Source organism: Lolium rigidum, chromosome 2 (assembly GCF_022539505.1).
Source record: "Lolium rigidum isolate FL_2022 chromosome 2, APGP_CSIRO_Lrig_0.1, whole genome shotgun sequence".
NCBI lineage: Eukaryota > Viridiplantae > Streptophyta > Magnoliopsida > Poales > Poaceae > Lolium > Lolium rigidum.
This window is the reverse complement of record NC_061509.1, coordinates 223,224,749-223,244,587: the sequence shown is the minus strand read 5'-3', so window position 1 is coordinate 223,244,587 and position 19,839 is coordinate 223,224,749. Positions and strand designations below refer to the sequence as shown.

Sequence of the window (19,839 nt, the reverse complement as noted above, 5' to 3'; positions counted from 1 at the left end):
GGAGCCGAAGATTTGGGTTGGCGGCGCGCCGGACGGCGAGAGAAAGGACACTCTGGCATGCAGCCGCGCCGTATGATCCAGCAGGCTAGGGACACTATGACTGTGAGGAATTATCAGGTCACGTACAGCCCCGTGTGATTAGCAGGTGGTTGCTAAAACGGGAGGCGCTCTAAAAAAATTCTTCGAACCGGGACGAGGCGCTCTAATTATAAGACGGCGATCGTCTCCTCCTCCGGCCAAAGTTAGAAGGTTCGGCCCCGACTTCAGTCGCTATCTCCTGCGCCTGCGCGGCCGGTGCGCGTGCCGGACGTCGTCCCGGAATCCGGACTCTCCGAAGAAACCAGGAGTTCCGCAATGTTGTAATTGATCAGCGGGTGCGTGGAGATTCGAAGCTGGAATTCCGTACGCGCAAACCACATTATCCTCGGAGGGAGCCTTCGGGTTCTGGCGCCATGGTGATGCCGATGGCGAGCGCCGGTGAAGACACGGAAGCGAGGAGGCCGCTCCTCACCAGGAAGCGTGATGACGACGTGGACCTGGGCGACGGCGACGCGTCCTTCGCGGGCGCGGTGTTCAACCTGTCCACCACCATCGTGGGCGCGGGCATCATGGCGCTCCCGGCCACCATGAATGTGCTGGGCCTCGTCCCGGGCCTGACGCTGGTCGTGCTCGCCGCCGTGCTCACGGACTCCTCCATCGAGCTCCTCATGCGGTTCAGCAACGCCGTGGGCGCCGCGTCCTACGGCGAGGCAATGGGCGACGCCTTCGGGGCGCTCGGCAGGGGCTTCCTCCAGTTGTGTGTCGTCGTCAACAACGTCGGCGTCATGGTCGTCTACATGATCATCATTGGTACCACGGCCGAGCATCGCCGGTCTATATTCTTGTTCTTCATCTAAGCTATTGGGAAATGCTCGGTCTGACTCCTGGATGTTATGAACGAGCAAGGCGATGTGCTGTCGGGAACTTCTCCTTCTTCGAGCGGCGTCCACCATCACGGTGTGTTCGAAGGGTGGTTCGGGCACAACCGCTGGAACGGTCGCTTCGCCATCCTCGCCATCACCACCCTCGGCGTCTTCACGCCGCTCACATGTTTCAAGCGCGTCGGTACGTGCGGCCGGTTCAGATAGTAACAGGAAGTTCAGATACCTTTTCTTTTCCTGAACATTTTGCTGGTTCGGTATAGATTCACTGAAGTACACTTCGGCCGTGTCGGTCGCGCTGGCCGTGGTGTTCGTCGTGATCACCGCCGGAATCGCCGTCATCAAGCTGACGAGAGGGCAGATCCCCATGCCCAAGCTGTTCCCCGACGTCCACGATTGGGAGTCCATCTTCAGGATCTTCACGGCCGCTCCAGTTCTTGTCACCGCCTACATTTGCCACTACAACGGTACATACGAGCTGAATCTGATCAACTCAGTCTGGCCACTTCTGCGTGCATTGGCATCGCCTGATTTGACATTGTTCCTGTCTTGCATTCAGTGCACCCAATTCACAACGAGCTCAAGGACCCAGCCCAGATCAAGCCGATCGTGCGGGCGTCGCTGGTGCTGTGCTCCGTCGTGTACGTCACGACCAGCTTCTTCGGCTTCATGCTCTTCGGCGAGGACACGCTGGACGACGTGCTCGCCAACTTCGACTCCGACCTCGGCATCCCCTACGGCTCCGTCTTCAACGACGCCGTCAGGGTCAGCTACGCGCTCCACCTCATGCTCGTCTTCCCCATCGTCTTCCACGCGCTCCGCCTAAACATGGACGGCCTCCTCTTCCCCTCGGCGCGGCCGCTCGCGTGCGACAACCGGAGGTTCGCCGCGCTCACGGCGTCGCTCCTCGCCGTCATCTTCCTCGCCGCCAACTTCATCCCCAATATCTGGTTAGCCTTCCAGTTCACCGGGGCCACCGCCGCCGTCTCCATTGCGTACATCTTCCCGGCCGCCATGGTGCTCAGGTAAGCTTAACTTGTTCTCGATATCAAGTGTTTCGTCGTGGACGTTAATGGTTGTCCGTCTGATTTCCTTGTCAGGGATCGTCACGGCATAGCGAAGAAGAGGGACAAGTTGCTGGCGGTGTTCATGATTGTTATCGCGGCGGTGTCCAACGGAGTGGCCGTGTATAGTGACGCTTGCTCCTTGTGATTTGGTGGCATGCTGGCATGTGGCATGGCAGCCCCGACGCCGAACGTTGGTCTCCACCATGGCACTCTGTATATTGTATAGCTGGTGATGAGAGACTGACTGGCTTGAGTTCCACGTATAAATTCAAGTGTATATATTTCCGCGGCTCTGCATCATGTGTAGAAATTGAGTAAGGATTGGATGCCAACACTACGAAATATATAGCTCTTTGACTCCTTTTTGTGGATGGTTGCTCTGTATCTATCCAAGATCCAAGGTGCCTCCAGTTGAAGTTCGGAATTGGCGTAAGGCCGTAAGCGGACCTTCTGAATTGGCATGGTTGAATTTCCATTGAGATAGGTGTTCTTTCAGCCGGAGATTTGACTTATTTGATAGCGTGACGATGCATGAGTAGGATTACAAAAGAACGAATGAATTGAGAAGGACACACTTTGTATAGAGACTGGATTGAAACAAAAGTTGCATCAAACAAGTCCACAGATGCCGTAGAGCTGCAGAATACCAACCTGTACAGCTAAAAAAAAATAACTCTATAGTTTTGAAATGCCGCATGGGCTATCCACCCCGTGAGGAGAGAAGATGATACACACTAAGAACATCTCCAACAGTCGCGCTAAATTTTGGCGCTGTAAAAGCACTTTACAGCGTGTTTTATTCGCGTATTTCGCGCGTTAGGCCATATCCACCTTTAACAGAAGCTTTAAATTTTGAAGCTGTAAAAATGGATAGTTGTTCCTGCGCGCGATTTGTGTCGCGCGCTCTTTCCGGCGCGGTAGATATAGTGCGCGAGATAGCGTTTTTATCCCGCGCTCCATCTTACAGCGCCGGTTGCAACATATGTTGGAGTATCAATTTACGCCTCTCACACGCTAAACTAGTCGGCTTTTTGGATATCGCCGTTTACAACGACCGTTGGAGATAGATAATCCCTAGACGCATGGTTGATCACCTTCAAGCTGACCTACGGTTCATATAATCCACCATATACACCATTTTAGTATTTCTAACATTAGCAAGGAAAAAAATCGCAAGGCACAAGAAAGGTTGTTACTCGCGTTGTGGTCTAAGCTAAGGCACATTATGTTTCCTTGCTCCACACTTTTGTTTGAGCTTAGCTACGAGATCCCTGTGTTGTGTACTCATTTCTTATTATGACGAGGACATCCCTACCGAATCACTATCTTCATCATTGCAAGATGAAGAAGATACTGCTGTGAAGTTTAAGTTCAATGAAGTTAGGATTGGACCGATTACAAGGGTTCGTGCGAAGCTACTTAAGAAGCAGGTGAATTCACTCATAAATGGTACTTTCATCGATGAGAACTTTATACTGTCTAAATCGTTTTACTTATGTATGATCAGGTATGAAGAGGGAGCAAGCATCGCACAAGGAGGAGAGGAGCAGCTGGACATGGAGCTGGACATGAAGCTGGACATGAAGACATCCCATGGACGCGCGAGAGAGGAGAGAGAGGCATGCACGAAGGAAGGAGAAGCAGTCCAGGCCAGTCCCACGCCCGGCGCAACCAGCCGCCACGCCGGCCGGCCCGGCCCCACGCCCGGTCCCACCGGCCGCCATGCCGGATGAGCCCGGCGCCAGCCGGCTCCCACACCGGTGCCAACCGGGCACCATCCAGTAAGCCTGGCACCCCCGCCCGGTGCCAGCCTGGTTCCTGGCCCGATCCAAACCGGACTGGCCGGTGGCAGTGTCCGAGTCAGTATCGACCAGATCCCGATCTAGGTCGGTTATTATTGTATTTTCTCGACTTCTGGTCGTCCTGAACCCCTATATAAGTGCCCAGGACGCCCCCATAATAGCTTTAGACCATGTTTAAGATAAACCCTAGTTCATAGTTGATTGCTTTGCACCTCTATTGAATCTATACACCAATTTGCATCGATCTGGTGTTTTGTACTGAAAGTTTTGTGGGATCTGCTGTTCCATTGGGAATTAGAAGGTTGTAATTTACGGCGGCTACGTGCGCAAGTGTGTGGAGTTACGAATATCTTGCAGGGTTGGGAGTTGTTGTATTGGCGACAGGAATCAATCGAGAGACTTCATCGGCGTCATACAAGTTATCTCCATCCACTCATCGTGTTATCTCCGCTGTGTTCATCGTGTGTTAATCACCACCACCGTGCTTACTGAGAAGATCGGGCAACCCCTTATCATCTTGGTACCAGATTTCAGTGTTTCCTCGGTAAGCCATCCACAATCCACCCCATAGTTGAGTTGTGAGTGTTTTCCTATCCAGAATAAGCCAAATATATTAGGGTTAGGGTTTGCCATAGCCTTAGATTGCATCAATTTCGAGTTTTAGTTGCTTTTCGTAGTTTTTTTTTGCGTATCTTTTCCTTTCATCTAGTAGATTGTCTAGGGTTTGTGTTTTGATATCATCTAGTTTTCAGTTTTTGTTGCTCCAAGTCCACATAGCATACGGTTTACGTGTTCCCAACCATAGACACAACCTTTCGATATACGTGACTAGAAACTTTCCCACAAGAGACTAGTTTTACCGATCGATAGGCTGCTCGTTAGGGTTTTGGTGCTTTACAATTTCTGTTTGCAGCCTCGGCATAACACCTATGATGCTTGTTCAGAGGGAACCCATACTAAGATGCATAAACTTCTAGTTAAGCCCTACCCATAATCAGGTATTGTGGGGGTACTCAAATATTGGAAAGGTATCGCATTCAAACCAACCATCAGTTTTATCAAAGTTCACCATATCATTCACAAGTCACATTCACCTTCAAAATCTTTCAATAGGACGACGGCGAACTCCCTAGTACCGGCGGCGTCTCCAACGGTGGCCGAAATCGACGGCGAGCTTCTGCGGTGGAGCACGGCAGTGGTGTTGCAATTGGCGAGCAACATCGGCTAATGTCGATGGGCTAGTGGCGGAGGAGGTCGAGGGAGATGAGGTGGGTGCGGTGGTGTGAAGAAATGGTCGAGGAGGGGTCTCCTTTTATAGGCGCGGAAGAGGGGCAGGGTACTGCGGCAATGGCAACCATGGCACGGGCTCTCCGGCGAGCTATCGAGCTAGGCGATGGCCGCGTCCTGTTCAGTACGTCCTGGCGGTCCTCTGGGCGGCGTTGGCTAGGCTAGGCGGTGCCCAACACGGTCGGGTGGTCGCGGAGTGCTGCGCGGCAATGGCGGGATGCGGTCGTCGTCTCCAGCGGCGGCGGGCGCGGGTCAGCGTTGTGAGCGTGTCTGGCGGGTTCCTGGTGCGGCGAGGAGGCTCAACGTGAAGAGAAGGGGCCAGGGGTGGCGCGAGGTGGCGAGGCGACGCGTGGCCGTGGCGCGCTCCGGCAGACACGCGATGGCGTGGCCATGCCGTTCCTGTCGCGCCAGGGCGTCGCGGGCGCGCGTTGGTCTGGCCTCTGCCGTCCACCACTCGACCAATGGCGAGTGTAGGCATGCTCAGGGGACCGAGGGGGTTCAGTAGGGCATGTTTGCAGGGGTTAGGGTGGAGAGAAAAGAGGGGAGGCATGTCTATGGGAACATGGCCGGCATGGCTAGGGTTTGGCCATGCTTGCCCTCCTCCTAGTGTTGCTATGCAGAGGTTAGGGTTAGAGAGGACCAGGGAACATAGTAGAGGCAAATGGTGAGTAGGGTTTGGCCAGCACTATTGAGAATAGTGAATTTGGTTTGAATTTGAATTGGATCCCCAAGTTTTTGTCCAATTGCCTTGTGCATAAAAAATTGAAAAATGGTGATAGGGACGGATTGGACTTGCTTCAGATGATCCACAACACACATTGGTTATGGTGGTATTTAAAAATAAAAAGAATTGCAAAATTTGCAAAATGGGATGATCTTAGTTTTGCTTCAAAGTCTCATCTTGGCTTGAGCATAACTTTTGATCTAGGATGAATTGGTACTGGTGGTCTTACCAAAGTTGTTCACCTTGATGTGTACTTGGATGAGGTGCAAAGAGTTCGAATTGTCTGGTTTGAAAATCTCTAAATACAGAGGCTCAAAGTAGTGATCAGACTGAAATTGGCAGATTTGACCATTAGTGCACGTGAGCACAATTTGATTTCAAATTTGATTTGATTTGAGTTTCTTTGATTTCAAAAGTGTTAATAAGTGTTTAATAACATAATACAACTAATGGTGCAAGCCAAAATGGTCTAGGTTAAAGATTTGCAAAAATAGCATAAACCATATGTGAGGGTTTTGTGAACTTTCCATTTTATTTCTTTTCTTTTTATTTGATTTGCTTGATGATCTTCTCATGATCAATTTAGGGTTTTGAGTTGTAACACATAAGCACACAAGCAACCATCATGGCAAGTTCACACAATAATGCACAAGTCCTATGCATGGCCCTATATGCAAATAAAAGTTTTTGTTATTTCTAAAATTTGAGTATTTGGAAATCTTCTTCTTCATTGATTAGAAATTTGGGATGTTACAAACCATCCAGTAAGTCTGGCATCCCCGCCCGGTGCCAGCCCGGTCCAAACCGGACCGGCCGGTCCCTAGCTTGATCGACCGCCTCCCAGCCGGCCGTGTCCGAGTCAGTCTCGACCAGATCCCGATCTGGGTCGGTTATTATTGTATTTTCTCGACTTCTGGTCATCCTGAACCCCTATATAAGTGCCCATGACGCCCCCATAATAGCTTTAGACCACGTTTAAGATAAACCCTAGTTCTTAGTTGATTGATTTGCAACTCTATTGAATCTATACACCAATTCGCATCGATCTGGTGTTTTGCTACTGAAAGTTTTGTGTGATCTGCTATTTCATTGTAAATTAGAAGGTTGCAATTTATCGCTTCGTGGTCGACGGCTACGTGTGCAAATATGTGGAGTTGCGAATATCTTGCAGGGTTGAGAGCTGTTGCATTGGCGACAGGTATCAATCGAGAGACTTCATCGGCGTCATACAAGTTATCTCCACCCCTTCATCGTGTTATCTCCGCTGTGTTCATCATGGGTTAATCAGCACCACCGTGCTTACTGAGAAGATCGGATAACCTCTTATCATATTATCGTGACGTATACACTCGTATACACGATAGCACTGGCTAGACGGGTCACGGGCCTGGGTTGCGACGGGAAGGAATGCATCTACGGGGATCGAAGGCAGCGGCTGAAATCCTAGTAGTTTGTCCCATGTAAGAGATAGCCGAGATGCTTCAAGAACCATGTCGGGGCTTGGACTTGGTTGAGGCCAGATTTGCATGTGGTGGCAGGCGAATGTAAATTCTTAGCAAGTTGGAAGATATTTCTAAATGGATGAGCTTAGAAACAATAACAAAGGTTGATAACAAATGAGTACTAGTTGACACTTCGGCATTGAGATTTGAGAACATACGACTAGTTGACACTCCATACACTCTAGAACTATACACTTAGTTATATCTGAACTTTTAATTTTGAAGTGGTGAGAACTCTTGAATTTATTTGCAATATCCATATACAATAAATCACTCTATCAAGTTCTATATATATTTATGATTCCTTGGGAAAAGACACATACAAATGCATTATAATACATGTAGTGCTCAAATAAATTGTGAAATATTTACCTAATTTTTGGGTGAAAAATGTGAAAGTTTTGATTTGGTTGAATTTATGGAGAATCCCACTATGAAAAAAATAATTTTCTTAAACACCCCAAAAAATATGCAAACAACATATGCAACAATGTACAGTTTTAGTGTACGACTAGAAATATTTACAACGATAAATATGGGAAATGTATGGAAAATTGCAAGTTGATATAAACGAGTGGCATTTTTCAGTTGTAAATTAGTTTGCTATCCAAAAAATTTGTCTTCTATATAGTGTACCGAATAATGCATTGATTAAAAATACACATTAATATATTGAAGAGTTATGATGACGTAAAAAAGTTTAGTACTAAATTACTTCATAGACTATCTTTGATAGAGTACTTTATCAAGTAGAAATCACCCAGGATTGATAACCTTCAATTTTGAAGTGGTGAGAAATCTTGAATTTATTTGCATTATAAGCAATGAACGCGAGCCTTCTCCCATTGAAGATTCGGTGGTTCCTCTCTTTCCATGCGTTCCAATGGATGTAGAGGAGGCGACGAGTGACGGAATGCCGCTCCTTCTTAGGTTTTGCTTCAATGAGCTTGTCCCACCATTCATTAATGGACAAGAATGTATGTATGGTTTTACAAAATATTTATTATGATATTTGTGATCTTCACAAGTGAAAAATTCCCATTTCCATGCTCAAAACATAGAAGTAAAACAGTAAAAACAGTGACAAAAAAATCTTACCTTCACAAATGATTCAACCAAAAATCCTTCTAAAATAGTCAAGTAAACCCCGAAGGTGTAAATATATCCCCTCTAACTCCTATAAATCATGGCTAATGCAAGATCATCTTCATTTCGAATCCAAGGTCACATTCTAACAAATCTGACAAATCTTTCCCATACTTGGCTCATAATCACTCTTGGTCAACTACTCTTCTTAACTTCACACGGTCAACGATGTCTCTAAACCGTCTACTGTTTTCAAACGACACTAGTGAAAACCAGGCCTTTAGCACCGGTTCATAACTGCCTTTTGCACCAGTTCATAACTGCCTTTTGCACCGGTTGTGCAACCGGTGCAACGCAATCAACACTAAAAGCTTCCCCCTTTAGCATCGGTTGTGTTACGAACCGGTGCTAAAGGCGTACCACGTGGCGGCGGCCGAGAGCCCGGGCGGGAGAACCTTTAGCACCGGTTCGATTCACGAACCAATGCTAAAGGGTGACCACGTGGCGAGCCTAGGCGTGGTTGCGGGTTCTACCGCGGCAGCATTTTGATGCAATTTTCCTGCCACGGCTACCACGCACAGGGCTCGCCATTTGAAACACGTTGATGCACACATATATCAAACCATTATATTACACAACATCGTTATGAATATCGAGATCGAAGTGACCTCTTTCATCGTGCTTGGTCCAACATATTATGTAATGGTACACGTTCATGCATATATACAATATAATTTCTATTACAATCCCTATTGTCCAAAATCGAAGTGCTGATCGAATTCTCCGGTTGGTTCTATGACCTCGTTAAGTAGGAATCCGACCAATTTTGAATTGCTCGTACACGCTCGATTGCTAGAAGACTGTCCCGCAACCGTACAATCTAATTTAAAGAAGGGGGTCAATATATATATGAATGAAACATAACACAATTGACGGTAATAAAATAAAAATTGTGAATATTGTTTACGTACTCGAAGTTGTTCTAAAATTCTCCCCGTCTCGCAAGTCGTCTGGCGAATGAACTCGCAAACGTAGAATCCACGTAAATTATTTTCATTTTTGCGTCATGCACTTTACGAGAACAGAGTTGAATCAAAATAATGATCAAGGACGGTAATGGTATTGAAACTAGAATCAAAGAGATGCGTGGACCTAGCTAGTAGTACTTACCGGTAGTTGTTTAAATTGAAGCACCTTTTACCACTCACGTTTAGCACTGGTTCGTGGCACGAATTGGTGCTAAGGGTTCGCACCTGCCACGCGGCTGACGCTAACCCTTTAGACCGGTTCGTGGCACGAACCGGTGCTAAAGGTCCCGCACGAACTGGTTCTAAAACCCTGAGGTCCCTGCGACGTCCTGACCGCTCGAACCGATGTTAATACACCCTTTAGTCTGGGTTGTACAACCGGTGCTAAAGCTCCAGGCAGCTCCAAGCATAAGCCGTGTTTTCTTTTTAGTGCTTCTTGCTTCTTGTTCTTCAAGAAATTTCTGAAAGATGCCAGGCTACGGTCCACCCCATTTCCAAGGCGTCACACTCGCACGCATGCTGTGCGGGCGTAACTTAGCATGCAAAGGACATTCACTTGGTGGTTGGTGCAATCGTTAAGAGCAAGAATAATAGAAGAGTTTTTGCCATGTTATCTACGAAAATGCCAAACGGAACCTGGGTACGCGCGCACCCAGTTATGAAAAATTCAAAAAAATGCTATTTAAAAGTTTCAAAAAAATATGAAGTAAAATTTTGCATGTTCATATTATGTTGATACCTACCCGTGTGCGTTTTCACGAAGAAATACCATTGTATGTGGCCTACACAAAAATGACAAAATGCATTTTTCGGATCTGTGAATAGTACAAATTCCTATTCACTATTGTAATTAGGGCATTTTGTCATTTTTGTGTAGGCCACATACAATGATATTTTTTCGTGAAAACACACACGAGTAAGTATCAACATAATATGTACATGCAAAATTTTACTTCACATTTTTTTGAAACTTTTAAATATCGTTTTTCCATTTTTTGGAAAACTGGGTACGCGCGTACCCAGGTTCCAAACGTGCCTGTCGATGTTATCTATAGTTTACTTGTAGTCAACCCACAAAGTGTATAGGAGCACGCGCTGCAGCTGACTATTATCCTGTAGCATGTTTCTCTTCTCTCTTCTCTTCTCTCTCATCCAACTCAGCAAAATTATATTATTTTAAATATTATAGTCTGCTGACTGTATCTTATTATACTTGCTCTCTGCTGAGGGCTTTTGGACAATCATTCATAGGGGATGTCATAACTCGGAAGAGTCAATATGCGCGTGTCATCCTCCTATACGTAGGATTGGACTTTGGGAGCAAAACGACATGTTTTCTCCAAACTTCACTCTCAAGTCTCAGGTCGTGAGATAGATAACTGAAACATTCTTTTTAGGTCGCCCAGCATCAGCGAGGAAGCTGCGCTGGCGCCGCACTCAGCTCAGCATACTCCTTATCATCACCTAATTCGCTTCACCTTGACGCAGAACAGTCTACGAAAGTAACGAAACCAATCGAAAATCTCGCACGTTGCTACTTCACCACCAAGAAACCCAGCACACATCTCTCTCCCCCAATACATCTTTCTATAAAATGGGTACTAGCTAGCAACTGTAAAAGAGGCGCAGCAGTACGTCAATCAAATTAAGCTTCGTTTCCACGTCCTGCATAGAGTGAACAAAGTGTCTCTCCAACTCTGAAGATTCTGGGAGGTGCGTTGCCATTGGTGATCATGGAGTACGAATCAGAGAGCTTCTCCTGGCCGGCGGCGCTGGCTTCCTGGCTGGCGCGCTTTTGCTCTGGTTCTAACGACGGCCACGACGAGCCGGCCGTCGGCGACGGTGCTAGCAACAGCCCGACGAGGCAGATGGGCGCAGCTGCCAAACACTTCTGCAGCGCTCACAAGATAAAGTTCTCCTAGTTCTTCAGGCTATAACAATAAGTATATGATTCCCCAATTAATTCCCTCTGGAGTTAAAGTATTTTTTCGGTACCGTAAAACAAGCCTACACATAACCTTTTTATATTATTATTTACAAAGAATTGCAAAATAATACATCAATCAATCCGAAGCCATCTGCTTAGCGACATGTATCGCTACAACTACAAGTTTAATTATGAGGGTGGCCATGTACGAGAGGGAAAATGTAACGTGACCATATGTTGTGAACTTTTTTCGGTGGCGATTGATCACAATCCAATGGTGCGAATGATAGATCGAGGCTCCCTGATCTCACATGCCAGCACACACTGATGAAGGCGGCAGTTCATGTTGTCTTTGCCATCTTCGTGGCCCTCGATCTGCCAGAGTCTTCGAAGTACGTCCTTAAATATTCAGCAGAGAAGATATATGTATGTGCTGGGTGATCTACAGCTCAACCCCTTATCTCGGTGCGTCTGCCAATGTGACTGTTGGTTGAGGGGCTCTCTCTATTGCCGAGACTGCAACAGACCCTTTAAAAATATAATTGCAGGTTATTCACATCCGGGTTCTCACCGGACCTCCTGGCTCGGGCTGTCAAAACCGTTTATGCTCGACAAACGCCTGTGAGAGCTTGACTCGCTACCGGTCGGCTCGGGTCTCTTGCACAAAGCAAACTAGGTGCGGTCCCTCTAAATCTAAAGATACACGGAGGCGCCGACCTGATCATGGAGTATGAATAGGAGTGTCGGTTGTACCTTGGAGGGTGTGACATCTCCTTTTTATTCTCTGTTTTTTATCTTTGATCTGCTTTGTAAAGAGGTCTCCCCCTCTACCTTGTATCGGTTTGGCCGTGTGTGGCTTTATTTATAAAGCGGGGCGAAAGCCTAATTCGAAGAAGAAGAATCCCAGAACTTCTCCTGGCCAGTGGCGCCAGCGTCGTACTGTCGTAGCTGGCGTGTCGAGGTAATGAAACAATGGCGGCGGCTTGACGGGGCAGATGGCCGCAGCTGCCAAACACTTCTCCAACGCTCTATTCAATTCCTAGTTCTTGGTGAAGGGATATAATCCCTCAACTAGTTCTCTATCTGAGCTACCGTGTTTCTGCGAGACGGAAATGTAACGTGGCCACGTCACAGGTGCACACTGTTCATTTGGCTGTTGTGGAGTGAGCTCGATCGCCCCGGCCTTGTCAAACACAGCAACAGCAGCGCCAAAAGGTTCCTACTCAACGGAGTTCGTGCTCGCTGCTGGTCCTCGTGGTGTACACGATATTGATGTTGAAACCACTCCGGAATAGTTGAGTCATGTGAATAATTATGCAATTATGGCATGTCATTAATGTAGCATATAGTAGTTTAGAACAGAGAATCCTAGAAATATTAAGTCACTTTTGGATTAATTAACTAATGATGGAAATCCTAAAGTGATGTGATCATATGGCAAGATTTCTGATTGTGTACTCCCTCCGCGCTGGTCTACATGTCTTGCGCATATTACTAGTTCGTCAATTTGATAAGTATAATCTAAATTACACATACAGCATCAAAGTCATACCATTAAAAAGTATAACAAGTTCGTAATGATATGTATATTTTTGCAATATATACCTTCTATTACGTAGGTCAAATGATATAGGGACATAAATTATGTTATACATGCCTTGAGTAATATATAGAACTGGGAATTTATATGGCTTAATCTATATTTAACAATCAACAAGTTTTACGCTTAGGTAGTGATTTTGTGTTGTTTTTCTAGGTCTTGAATATTCTTTCTCATTCTTAAAAGTGTGGTTTGGAAACTATTCTTTTTGGTTCTCCTTTTTAAGTAGTTGTTGATCAATTAAGGCTTGAATCAATTGAAGAGCCAAGCCGTAGAACAGACATGGCTCCATGTCATCAGTGGTGCATTTTCTACGTATTGCTCATCATCCATTACTGATAGACTATGGATTCTGAGTCTTGTTAACACTTGTTAACTTTATGTCTGGAAAGAACCTACTGATTCCAAATAACAGTGCCATGTATTTAACATACTTTCTTTTATTCTTGTGCAGAACCACGAGGAAGATACATAAGAAAGCAACAACACCTTCAAAAAAACCCACACTGAAGTACGCACCCAACTTCCTTATATTTAATTTCATAAGTTCACACCCAGCTTGCTCTGCCATACCACCGAGGTTGGAGCAGTTTTATTTGATTGGGAAGAAAGCACCATTATTATGTATGACCCTCTTTGCTAACTTAGTTTTAGGCATCCGGGTTGGCGATGAGATAGGCCTCAACAGTCTTGAACATATCGATGCCAGAGTCCTTGGCCTTGAGCATCATGTCCTTACCTTCCACACACTTGTACGTGCATTCCACCTTCACCACACTCCCACCATTTTCCGTTGGCTTAATTTTGATGTTCCACGTGGCCATCTCAATGCCGTCACACTCGATGGTGTATTTGCATTCGTACTTGTCCACATCGAGGAACTGGATTTTCTTCTTCACGACGTTGAAGGGCACAGCTGCACAATCAACCCAGTGTTATGATTTGCACATGTATGCAATACAGCAGGGTGGCATGAATGTATGTCAAATGTGTGATAATGTACCTGAGCCGCAGTTGTAGTGCCCGATACTGCCGACGCCACCATCTCCCTCAATGTGGTGGGCGCTCTCGATGATGTGTGGGGCGAGTTTGGGTGCCAGAGTGTGACAGTCGGTGACGCATGCACAAAATATGCGCGGAGCGGCCACCTGCGACTCGATCTCGTGGGTCCAGCTGTTGGTAGAGGCCATTGCTATTATTATCAACTACAAATGGTGCAGATGGTGTGAGCTGAGACTATTGTACGTAGAGAAGATATGATGTTTGAAGGGTTGCCTGTAGAGAGGAAGCGGATGCTTTAAATAGAAGAAGCATGGGCTGGTGAGCACATCAAGATTTCTTTTTCAAACTGAATGGCACCGTCGTTCGATCGATCTGAAAGAACATGCTAGAAAGGTTTGATTTATAAAGAACAAATGCAAGAAATTAAGGAAAAAAGAAGAATGGACGGTCCAGATAAAAGAAATGCAAAATATGAGTAAGTATGCGTCCAATGCAAATATAGGTGGCACACTTTCCTAGTTGCGTGATGTGTAAGGAACTAAGGATGCATCTAATGTGTATTGCCTTTCCTTTTTTTTCCTCATTGCATATACGCAGTGCTGTGCCTAGCTTCATGAGTTGTAGCGCTAATCATCATGGGCGCAAGATAGATTCGCATATCACACAAACCTACTGTATTCAATCAGGAATCATCTACTATTCCATCAAACGAAGTGTTTCCTGTGTGTTATCATCACCATGTAGCTTACTTATTTTCAAGATTTTCTAATATGGCGATGAGGCAATGTATTTTACGTTCAAATAAGAACACACTGCTTCGAAGCGGATGTACACACAACTATGCGACCTGCTATTCATATGCAAGAGCATCAGTTGAGCAAATAAATTTTTTGAGGTTGTGAAGCGCCAGGAAGACCCTAGAAGAAAATAAAAGAAGGAACAAATAAGTTAGAATTGCTAAGACTTTAAATAATTTTTACGTCTAAAATATATAAGTTGCTCTTATTTTAAAATTTAGAGACCCGCTACAAAAAAATCTTTGATTAAATTCGTGACACATTAATTGAGGGTGCATTCATATATGCAAGATGTATTCACACCTTTGTTAAGGGTCAACTGTGGCCATTGCCGGCATTTACAAGGTCGAAATGTAAATAGTATTTCAAATGCAGGAGATAGGGAATATTTGTATCCTTTCAGCAGATTTAACGGCATATTTGTGCCAATAAAAAAATTCATTTCTCTTGGATGGAATAGTTACGCAAATAAAAAATTATTTTCTCTCTCCTACCAACTTTCGCCACCACTTGTTCGAATATTAGCAATTTGTGGACCAGTGTTGTATCATGCGATTATCACCATATGTTGCAGAGGCTCCATATGGACGAATATGTCAAAATCTTGTTCGCCCCATGCGCCAAACAGTTCTTGTTTTCGGGCTTAAGAAAAAAGAATGCTTAGGATTGAACAAAACATATATCGTTTAGATATAAGTAGGGACAATTAATAAACATCGGTATTTTGGTGAATAACCATAATAAGGCCAATGACAAGGTCGGAGTAGAAATCTCTACTACTTAAAAAGTTTAAACTGTTTCCGTATTCTGCCAATACGTTTGGTCGTCCTGGCTGTACTACCCCTTCGTCCGCGTCGTCGTGCTTCGTCTATCGCCTCATCCCTTATGGAGTTATGGGCCTGGCCCAATTTCATTATCTCTGTTATGTTTTTGTCTCTCCCCAACCAGCGAGGATCCCGCGATTCTACGTCTCTCTCTCGCGCGAACTAGGGTTGGGCGCCGCCGCTCTCTTCCTGGTTGACGGCGAGCTCCCACGTCTATGCTGGTCGTCCCCATCCGCGGATCCCGACCATCTTCTTCCGCCCTCTCCCTCTGTAGTAACGACCTCTCCCTCCACGGGAGCTCGACCAAGACAACTGACCGCCGCAAGAGGTCGACCACGACGACCGGCCGCCGCAGGAGCACGACCACCACCACGAACGGCTGAGGAGCTGTTCCATGACGACCAGGAGTTTTCTCCCCGGCCTTGGCTGCTGCTCCACCGCTTTTCCACAACCACCGCCGCTGCACTCCCCGGACTCCCGTGCCGGACGCCTCCACTGCCGCCTCAACCTCAGGGCCTGGATGCACTGCGGCTCCCCTTCGTTTCTCCTGTTTTTATTTTGTAATTTGTCGAATTTCATCTTGGCTAATAGATCTGGTAGGTTTCCAATAGATACAGAAGCATGTGCATGATGTATGAGAAGGATGGTGACGCGAAGGGAGCTGTCAGGGAATGGAGGTCACTCTCAACTTCATTTCTCATGTTATGTAGATGCGGATCATCCTCATGGATAACATCAAGTTAGCTGCCAACCCTGAATTCGTCTGCTCTAAGCGGATCAACTATATATTGCATATGTTTTGTCTGTCATTCTATGTTGGCCAACATATTATTTGGCGATTCCCATGCAGAGGATTTGGGTGTTGCATGTTTTTTTATCTCTATAACTCTAAATTTCAGATTATCGGCATGGCATATAATTTTGTCTTTCAAGATTCGGAAAAAGGTATGATGCCTGAACTTTGAATAATTCCATATACATTTGGCATTTAGACTATAACAACTTCACCAGTTTAGCTTGAACCATATCCAACGGATGCACTTAAAAGTTTAGCTTAACACACTGTTTACCAGTTTCATGTTTACAATAATTCATCGACAATTTTTATATTTATCTCAAACAAGCATTTTGATTAATATTTATACCAGTGTATATGCATACTGCTTTTCATTTGCTGCAGTCCTGGAATGATGAAGATGTCAACAATTTTAAAAGAGTCGACAAGATTGGAAGGTGAGAATTGCTTCAATATTGTCATTAGCAACAACAGATGCATTTTTTCTTGCTGGTACTTTTCTTGCATAATTCTCATCCTTAAGCACCCCATGTCCCTTCCTTCAGCCACATGGGCAACCAGTCATCGGCTACTGCTGCACTAAGTTGTTGCTGGTCAAGACATCCAGATATTGTGTGAGCAGGATATATGGTGGTAAAGATTGTGGTCATGAGTCCTTGATATGGTCACTCTACTCTTATGCCATTATTATCCAATGATAAGTAGATTTTCTGTTTCAGCACTATTCTCTGCTACATACCAATGTTCAATTTGTTATTTAATATTATCTAATCCTCCATGCTTGTCTTGTGGTTCATCACCGAGTTATCATTTTTTGTTAGGTACTGCGAACTAATAATGATATATTTGAGAAGGGGAACGGAGATGCTCAAGAATGTGTCCGAGTTCGAGAAGCTGCGAAGATGGTGTACAACTACTACGCCTCCGGCGCAGAGGATCAGTGGACGCTCAGTGAGAACTGGGAGGCTTTCTCTAGAATCCTATAAGCTACGTATACTCCAACCCTATAAAGTAGCAGGTTTTAGGCTTTCAACTCTATCATACTCTATTTTATTTAGCATCAGAAGCTTAAAACTCCAGGAAAAGAAATGCAATAGATGAGTTTCAGGGTTGAAGTTTCGCGAGGATGAAATTCGTTTTGGGGTGTAGCAACAAGTGTCGTGTTGTTTAATTTTTATTTTATTTAAGAATTGTTGGATAAAACCAGATGGCAGTCTTGACAGGCTGGGCATAAGTTGATTGGTTTGCTTTTGATTAGTACAATAGAGTAGATGACAATGGTAGCTAAAACGAACAAATAACATTGAGTAGTGTAGAGTGAATTAATCATTAAGGAGAATAGGGGCATGTTGATCTTTAAAAAGGACCACTTAGAAGAAGCACCAATCAATCCCAAAATATCAATTTGGTTCTCCATTTTGGTCCTCAAAATTCTGAAATTATAAACAGTGCATGGCTATTGTTTGTAGGATTGCGTATGTGGGCAGCATGCTGATGACAGGCCCTCCAACAGAAGAACGGTTCTTCTATGGAGTGTGGCTCAGTCCCAACAATCAGGAAGGGAAAAGTGACAATGGATATTACGGGCCTAGCAGGTTAGTTCTGTCTATGTACAAGCAAAGTCATCCAAGTCATGTTCATTCTGTGTACAACTGCATCTTTAACACAGATCACATAAAATAGGTTCAAAAATCACATAAGGAATTGAATTGTATTTCTAATTTAGGTGGAATGTCGTATATTTAGCTGCTTTTCTCATGGTTCAAAAGGCGAGTTCAGTAACTGGTTGCATGTAATATATCTTTGAGTGAAGATAGTACCTGCATAGAGAGTACCTGTGCGTATATGCCATGCCAAATCATTTGCGTATTTTGCATAGTAATAAAGTGAGTTACACATCTTGCTTCTTGTCAATGCATTTTAATTTCATGTATCTGTTGGGATATGAATCTTGGTTGAATCTCCACTAAAAATTAAAATTGCATGTATAAGTTCTCACTTACTCTCGTGCGAGGCTTCATTGGTACTTTCAGAAAAGATCATGCCAACACTGCAGTGGTGGATAAGTAATTAATTACATGTAGCATTGCATTTGCTTTCTGATTTTTTGTTACCCTGGTGGCAGCAAGGTACCACTTCGTCCCTGTTATGGAAATCATAAAATGAAATTCTTCATATAGTCACCCTTAAGTAAGAAATATTTCTATGACGTCGGTCCGAGACAAAGCACGTCTCCCTCGTGAGAAGAGCTTGTCTCTCTGTTACCAGAATAAATCGTCAACATGTCATGAGAAATGATGTATTTAAGGATAGGAAATGAACCATTATATCAGAATTCTACTACTGATCTAACACTGAGTTCTGTTCTGAATGTTTTTTAGACATGCAAATGTAGGACTCGACATGCACATCTTCAGCATGGGTGAACCATGGAGGTGCAGGAAGCCAGTCCGAACAATCTGCTGCAACACATGCGGGTAATTGTTCTGGTCATCTGATAGTCCAGTTCTGAACACCAGAGCCGCTACCAACACACCATGACCATAACTGCAAACTTACTTAGGTGGCAGCTCATTCATGTTAACTCCAAACTTGAGCAACATGAGCATGGATTCTCTCTTTAAGAAGCTCCATCTCCGAGGTTAGTTCTCACCGATGTTCGCCTGAGGAACAATTTTAACATTGTCATTTGTTGCCAGGCGCAGGAAGAGGTGTTCATATGCACACAGACCCTCTCCTGTAATTTAAACAACCAACAGGAATCTTTTCTCCGTATAGGAAATCGATGACCAGTTCTTTTATCTCCCATTTCTCTCTTTGATAATTTTCAAGTTTGCATTGTCCGGTTATTAAAAATCTAATGTCAAATATACATCATCCTGAAACTTCAGGATAGAACCGTGTGGCTGAATGCTAATTTGACTTCAGATATGTGTTATATTTATGTCCTGCATTTGTGCTTGATGTGTCTTGACCTTGTCATTGCCTAATGTAGGTTAGAATTATTTGCAAAGTTTGACCTGATATCGTTTATCCATTAGCTAAAATGATGCCTCATTTCTGGCATTTGTATCGCCTTGCAACTTTGCAGAGTAGTATTGGAGGAATAGAGAATGCTTTGATATAGCATTAGTCATTTGTTCTTTTCGCTTTGTAGGAACAAATTACAACTGGTTTGGTCATGCTGCTAAAAATGAATGTCCTTCTACCGCTGATCTTGCACCATGCTAAAAACTGGTTTGGTCATGCTGCAAATATTCTAACTGGATTCGAAAAGAAACCAATCCCTTTCAATTTGATTTCTCCTCGGACTACTTGGTCTGCAGTCTAGCAACGGTTCTACCCAATAGAAGGCATGTTCATATTGGAACCGTGTGTATAGATTTTTTTAATATTAATTGGAATCATGGTGCAGAAGTTACAACACGATGAGATTTGGTTTGATGGTAAAAGAAATCTCTTACCGTAACAAAACCC

The 19,839-nt window shown here is 44.7% G+C and overlaps 2 protein-coding genes across 2 annotated transcripts; one reads left to right on the top strand and one right to left on the bottom strand.

The window, feature by feature from the left end:
- The first annotated feature begins 452 nt into the window (after positions 1 to 452).
- On the top strand, positions 453 to 2,132 carry LOC124690589 (amino acid transporter AVT6A-like). Its single transcript, XM_047223955.1, has 5 exons — positions 453 to 849; positions 946 to 1,104; positions 1,184 to 1,387; positions 1,480 to 1,945; positions 2,021 to 2,132. The coding sequence occupies exons 1-5, from the start codon at positions 453 to 455 to the stop codon at positions 2,130 to 2,132; spliced, it is 1,338 nt and encodes a 445-aa protein (XP_047079911.1).
- Positions 2,133 to 13,365: 11,233 nt separating this feature from the next.
- Positions 13,366 to 14,220, bottom strand: LOC124688211 (pathogenesis-related protein 1-like). Its single transcript, XM_047221921.1, has 2 exons — positions 13,947 to 14,220; positions 13,366 to 13,859 (listed from the first exon to the last, which is right to left on the bottom strand). Exons 1-2 carry the CDS (start codon positions 14,131 to 14,133, stop codon positions 13,594 to 13,596), a joined length of 453 nt encoding a protein of 150 aa, XP_047077877.1. The 5' UTR covers positions 14,134 to 14,220; the 3' UTR covers positions 13,366 to 13,593.
- Between the last annotated feature and the right edge of the window lie 5,619 nt (positions 14,221 to 19,839).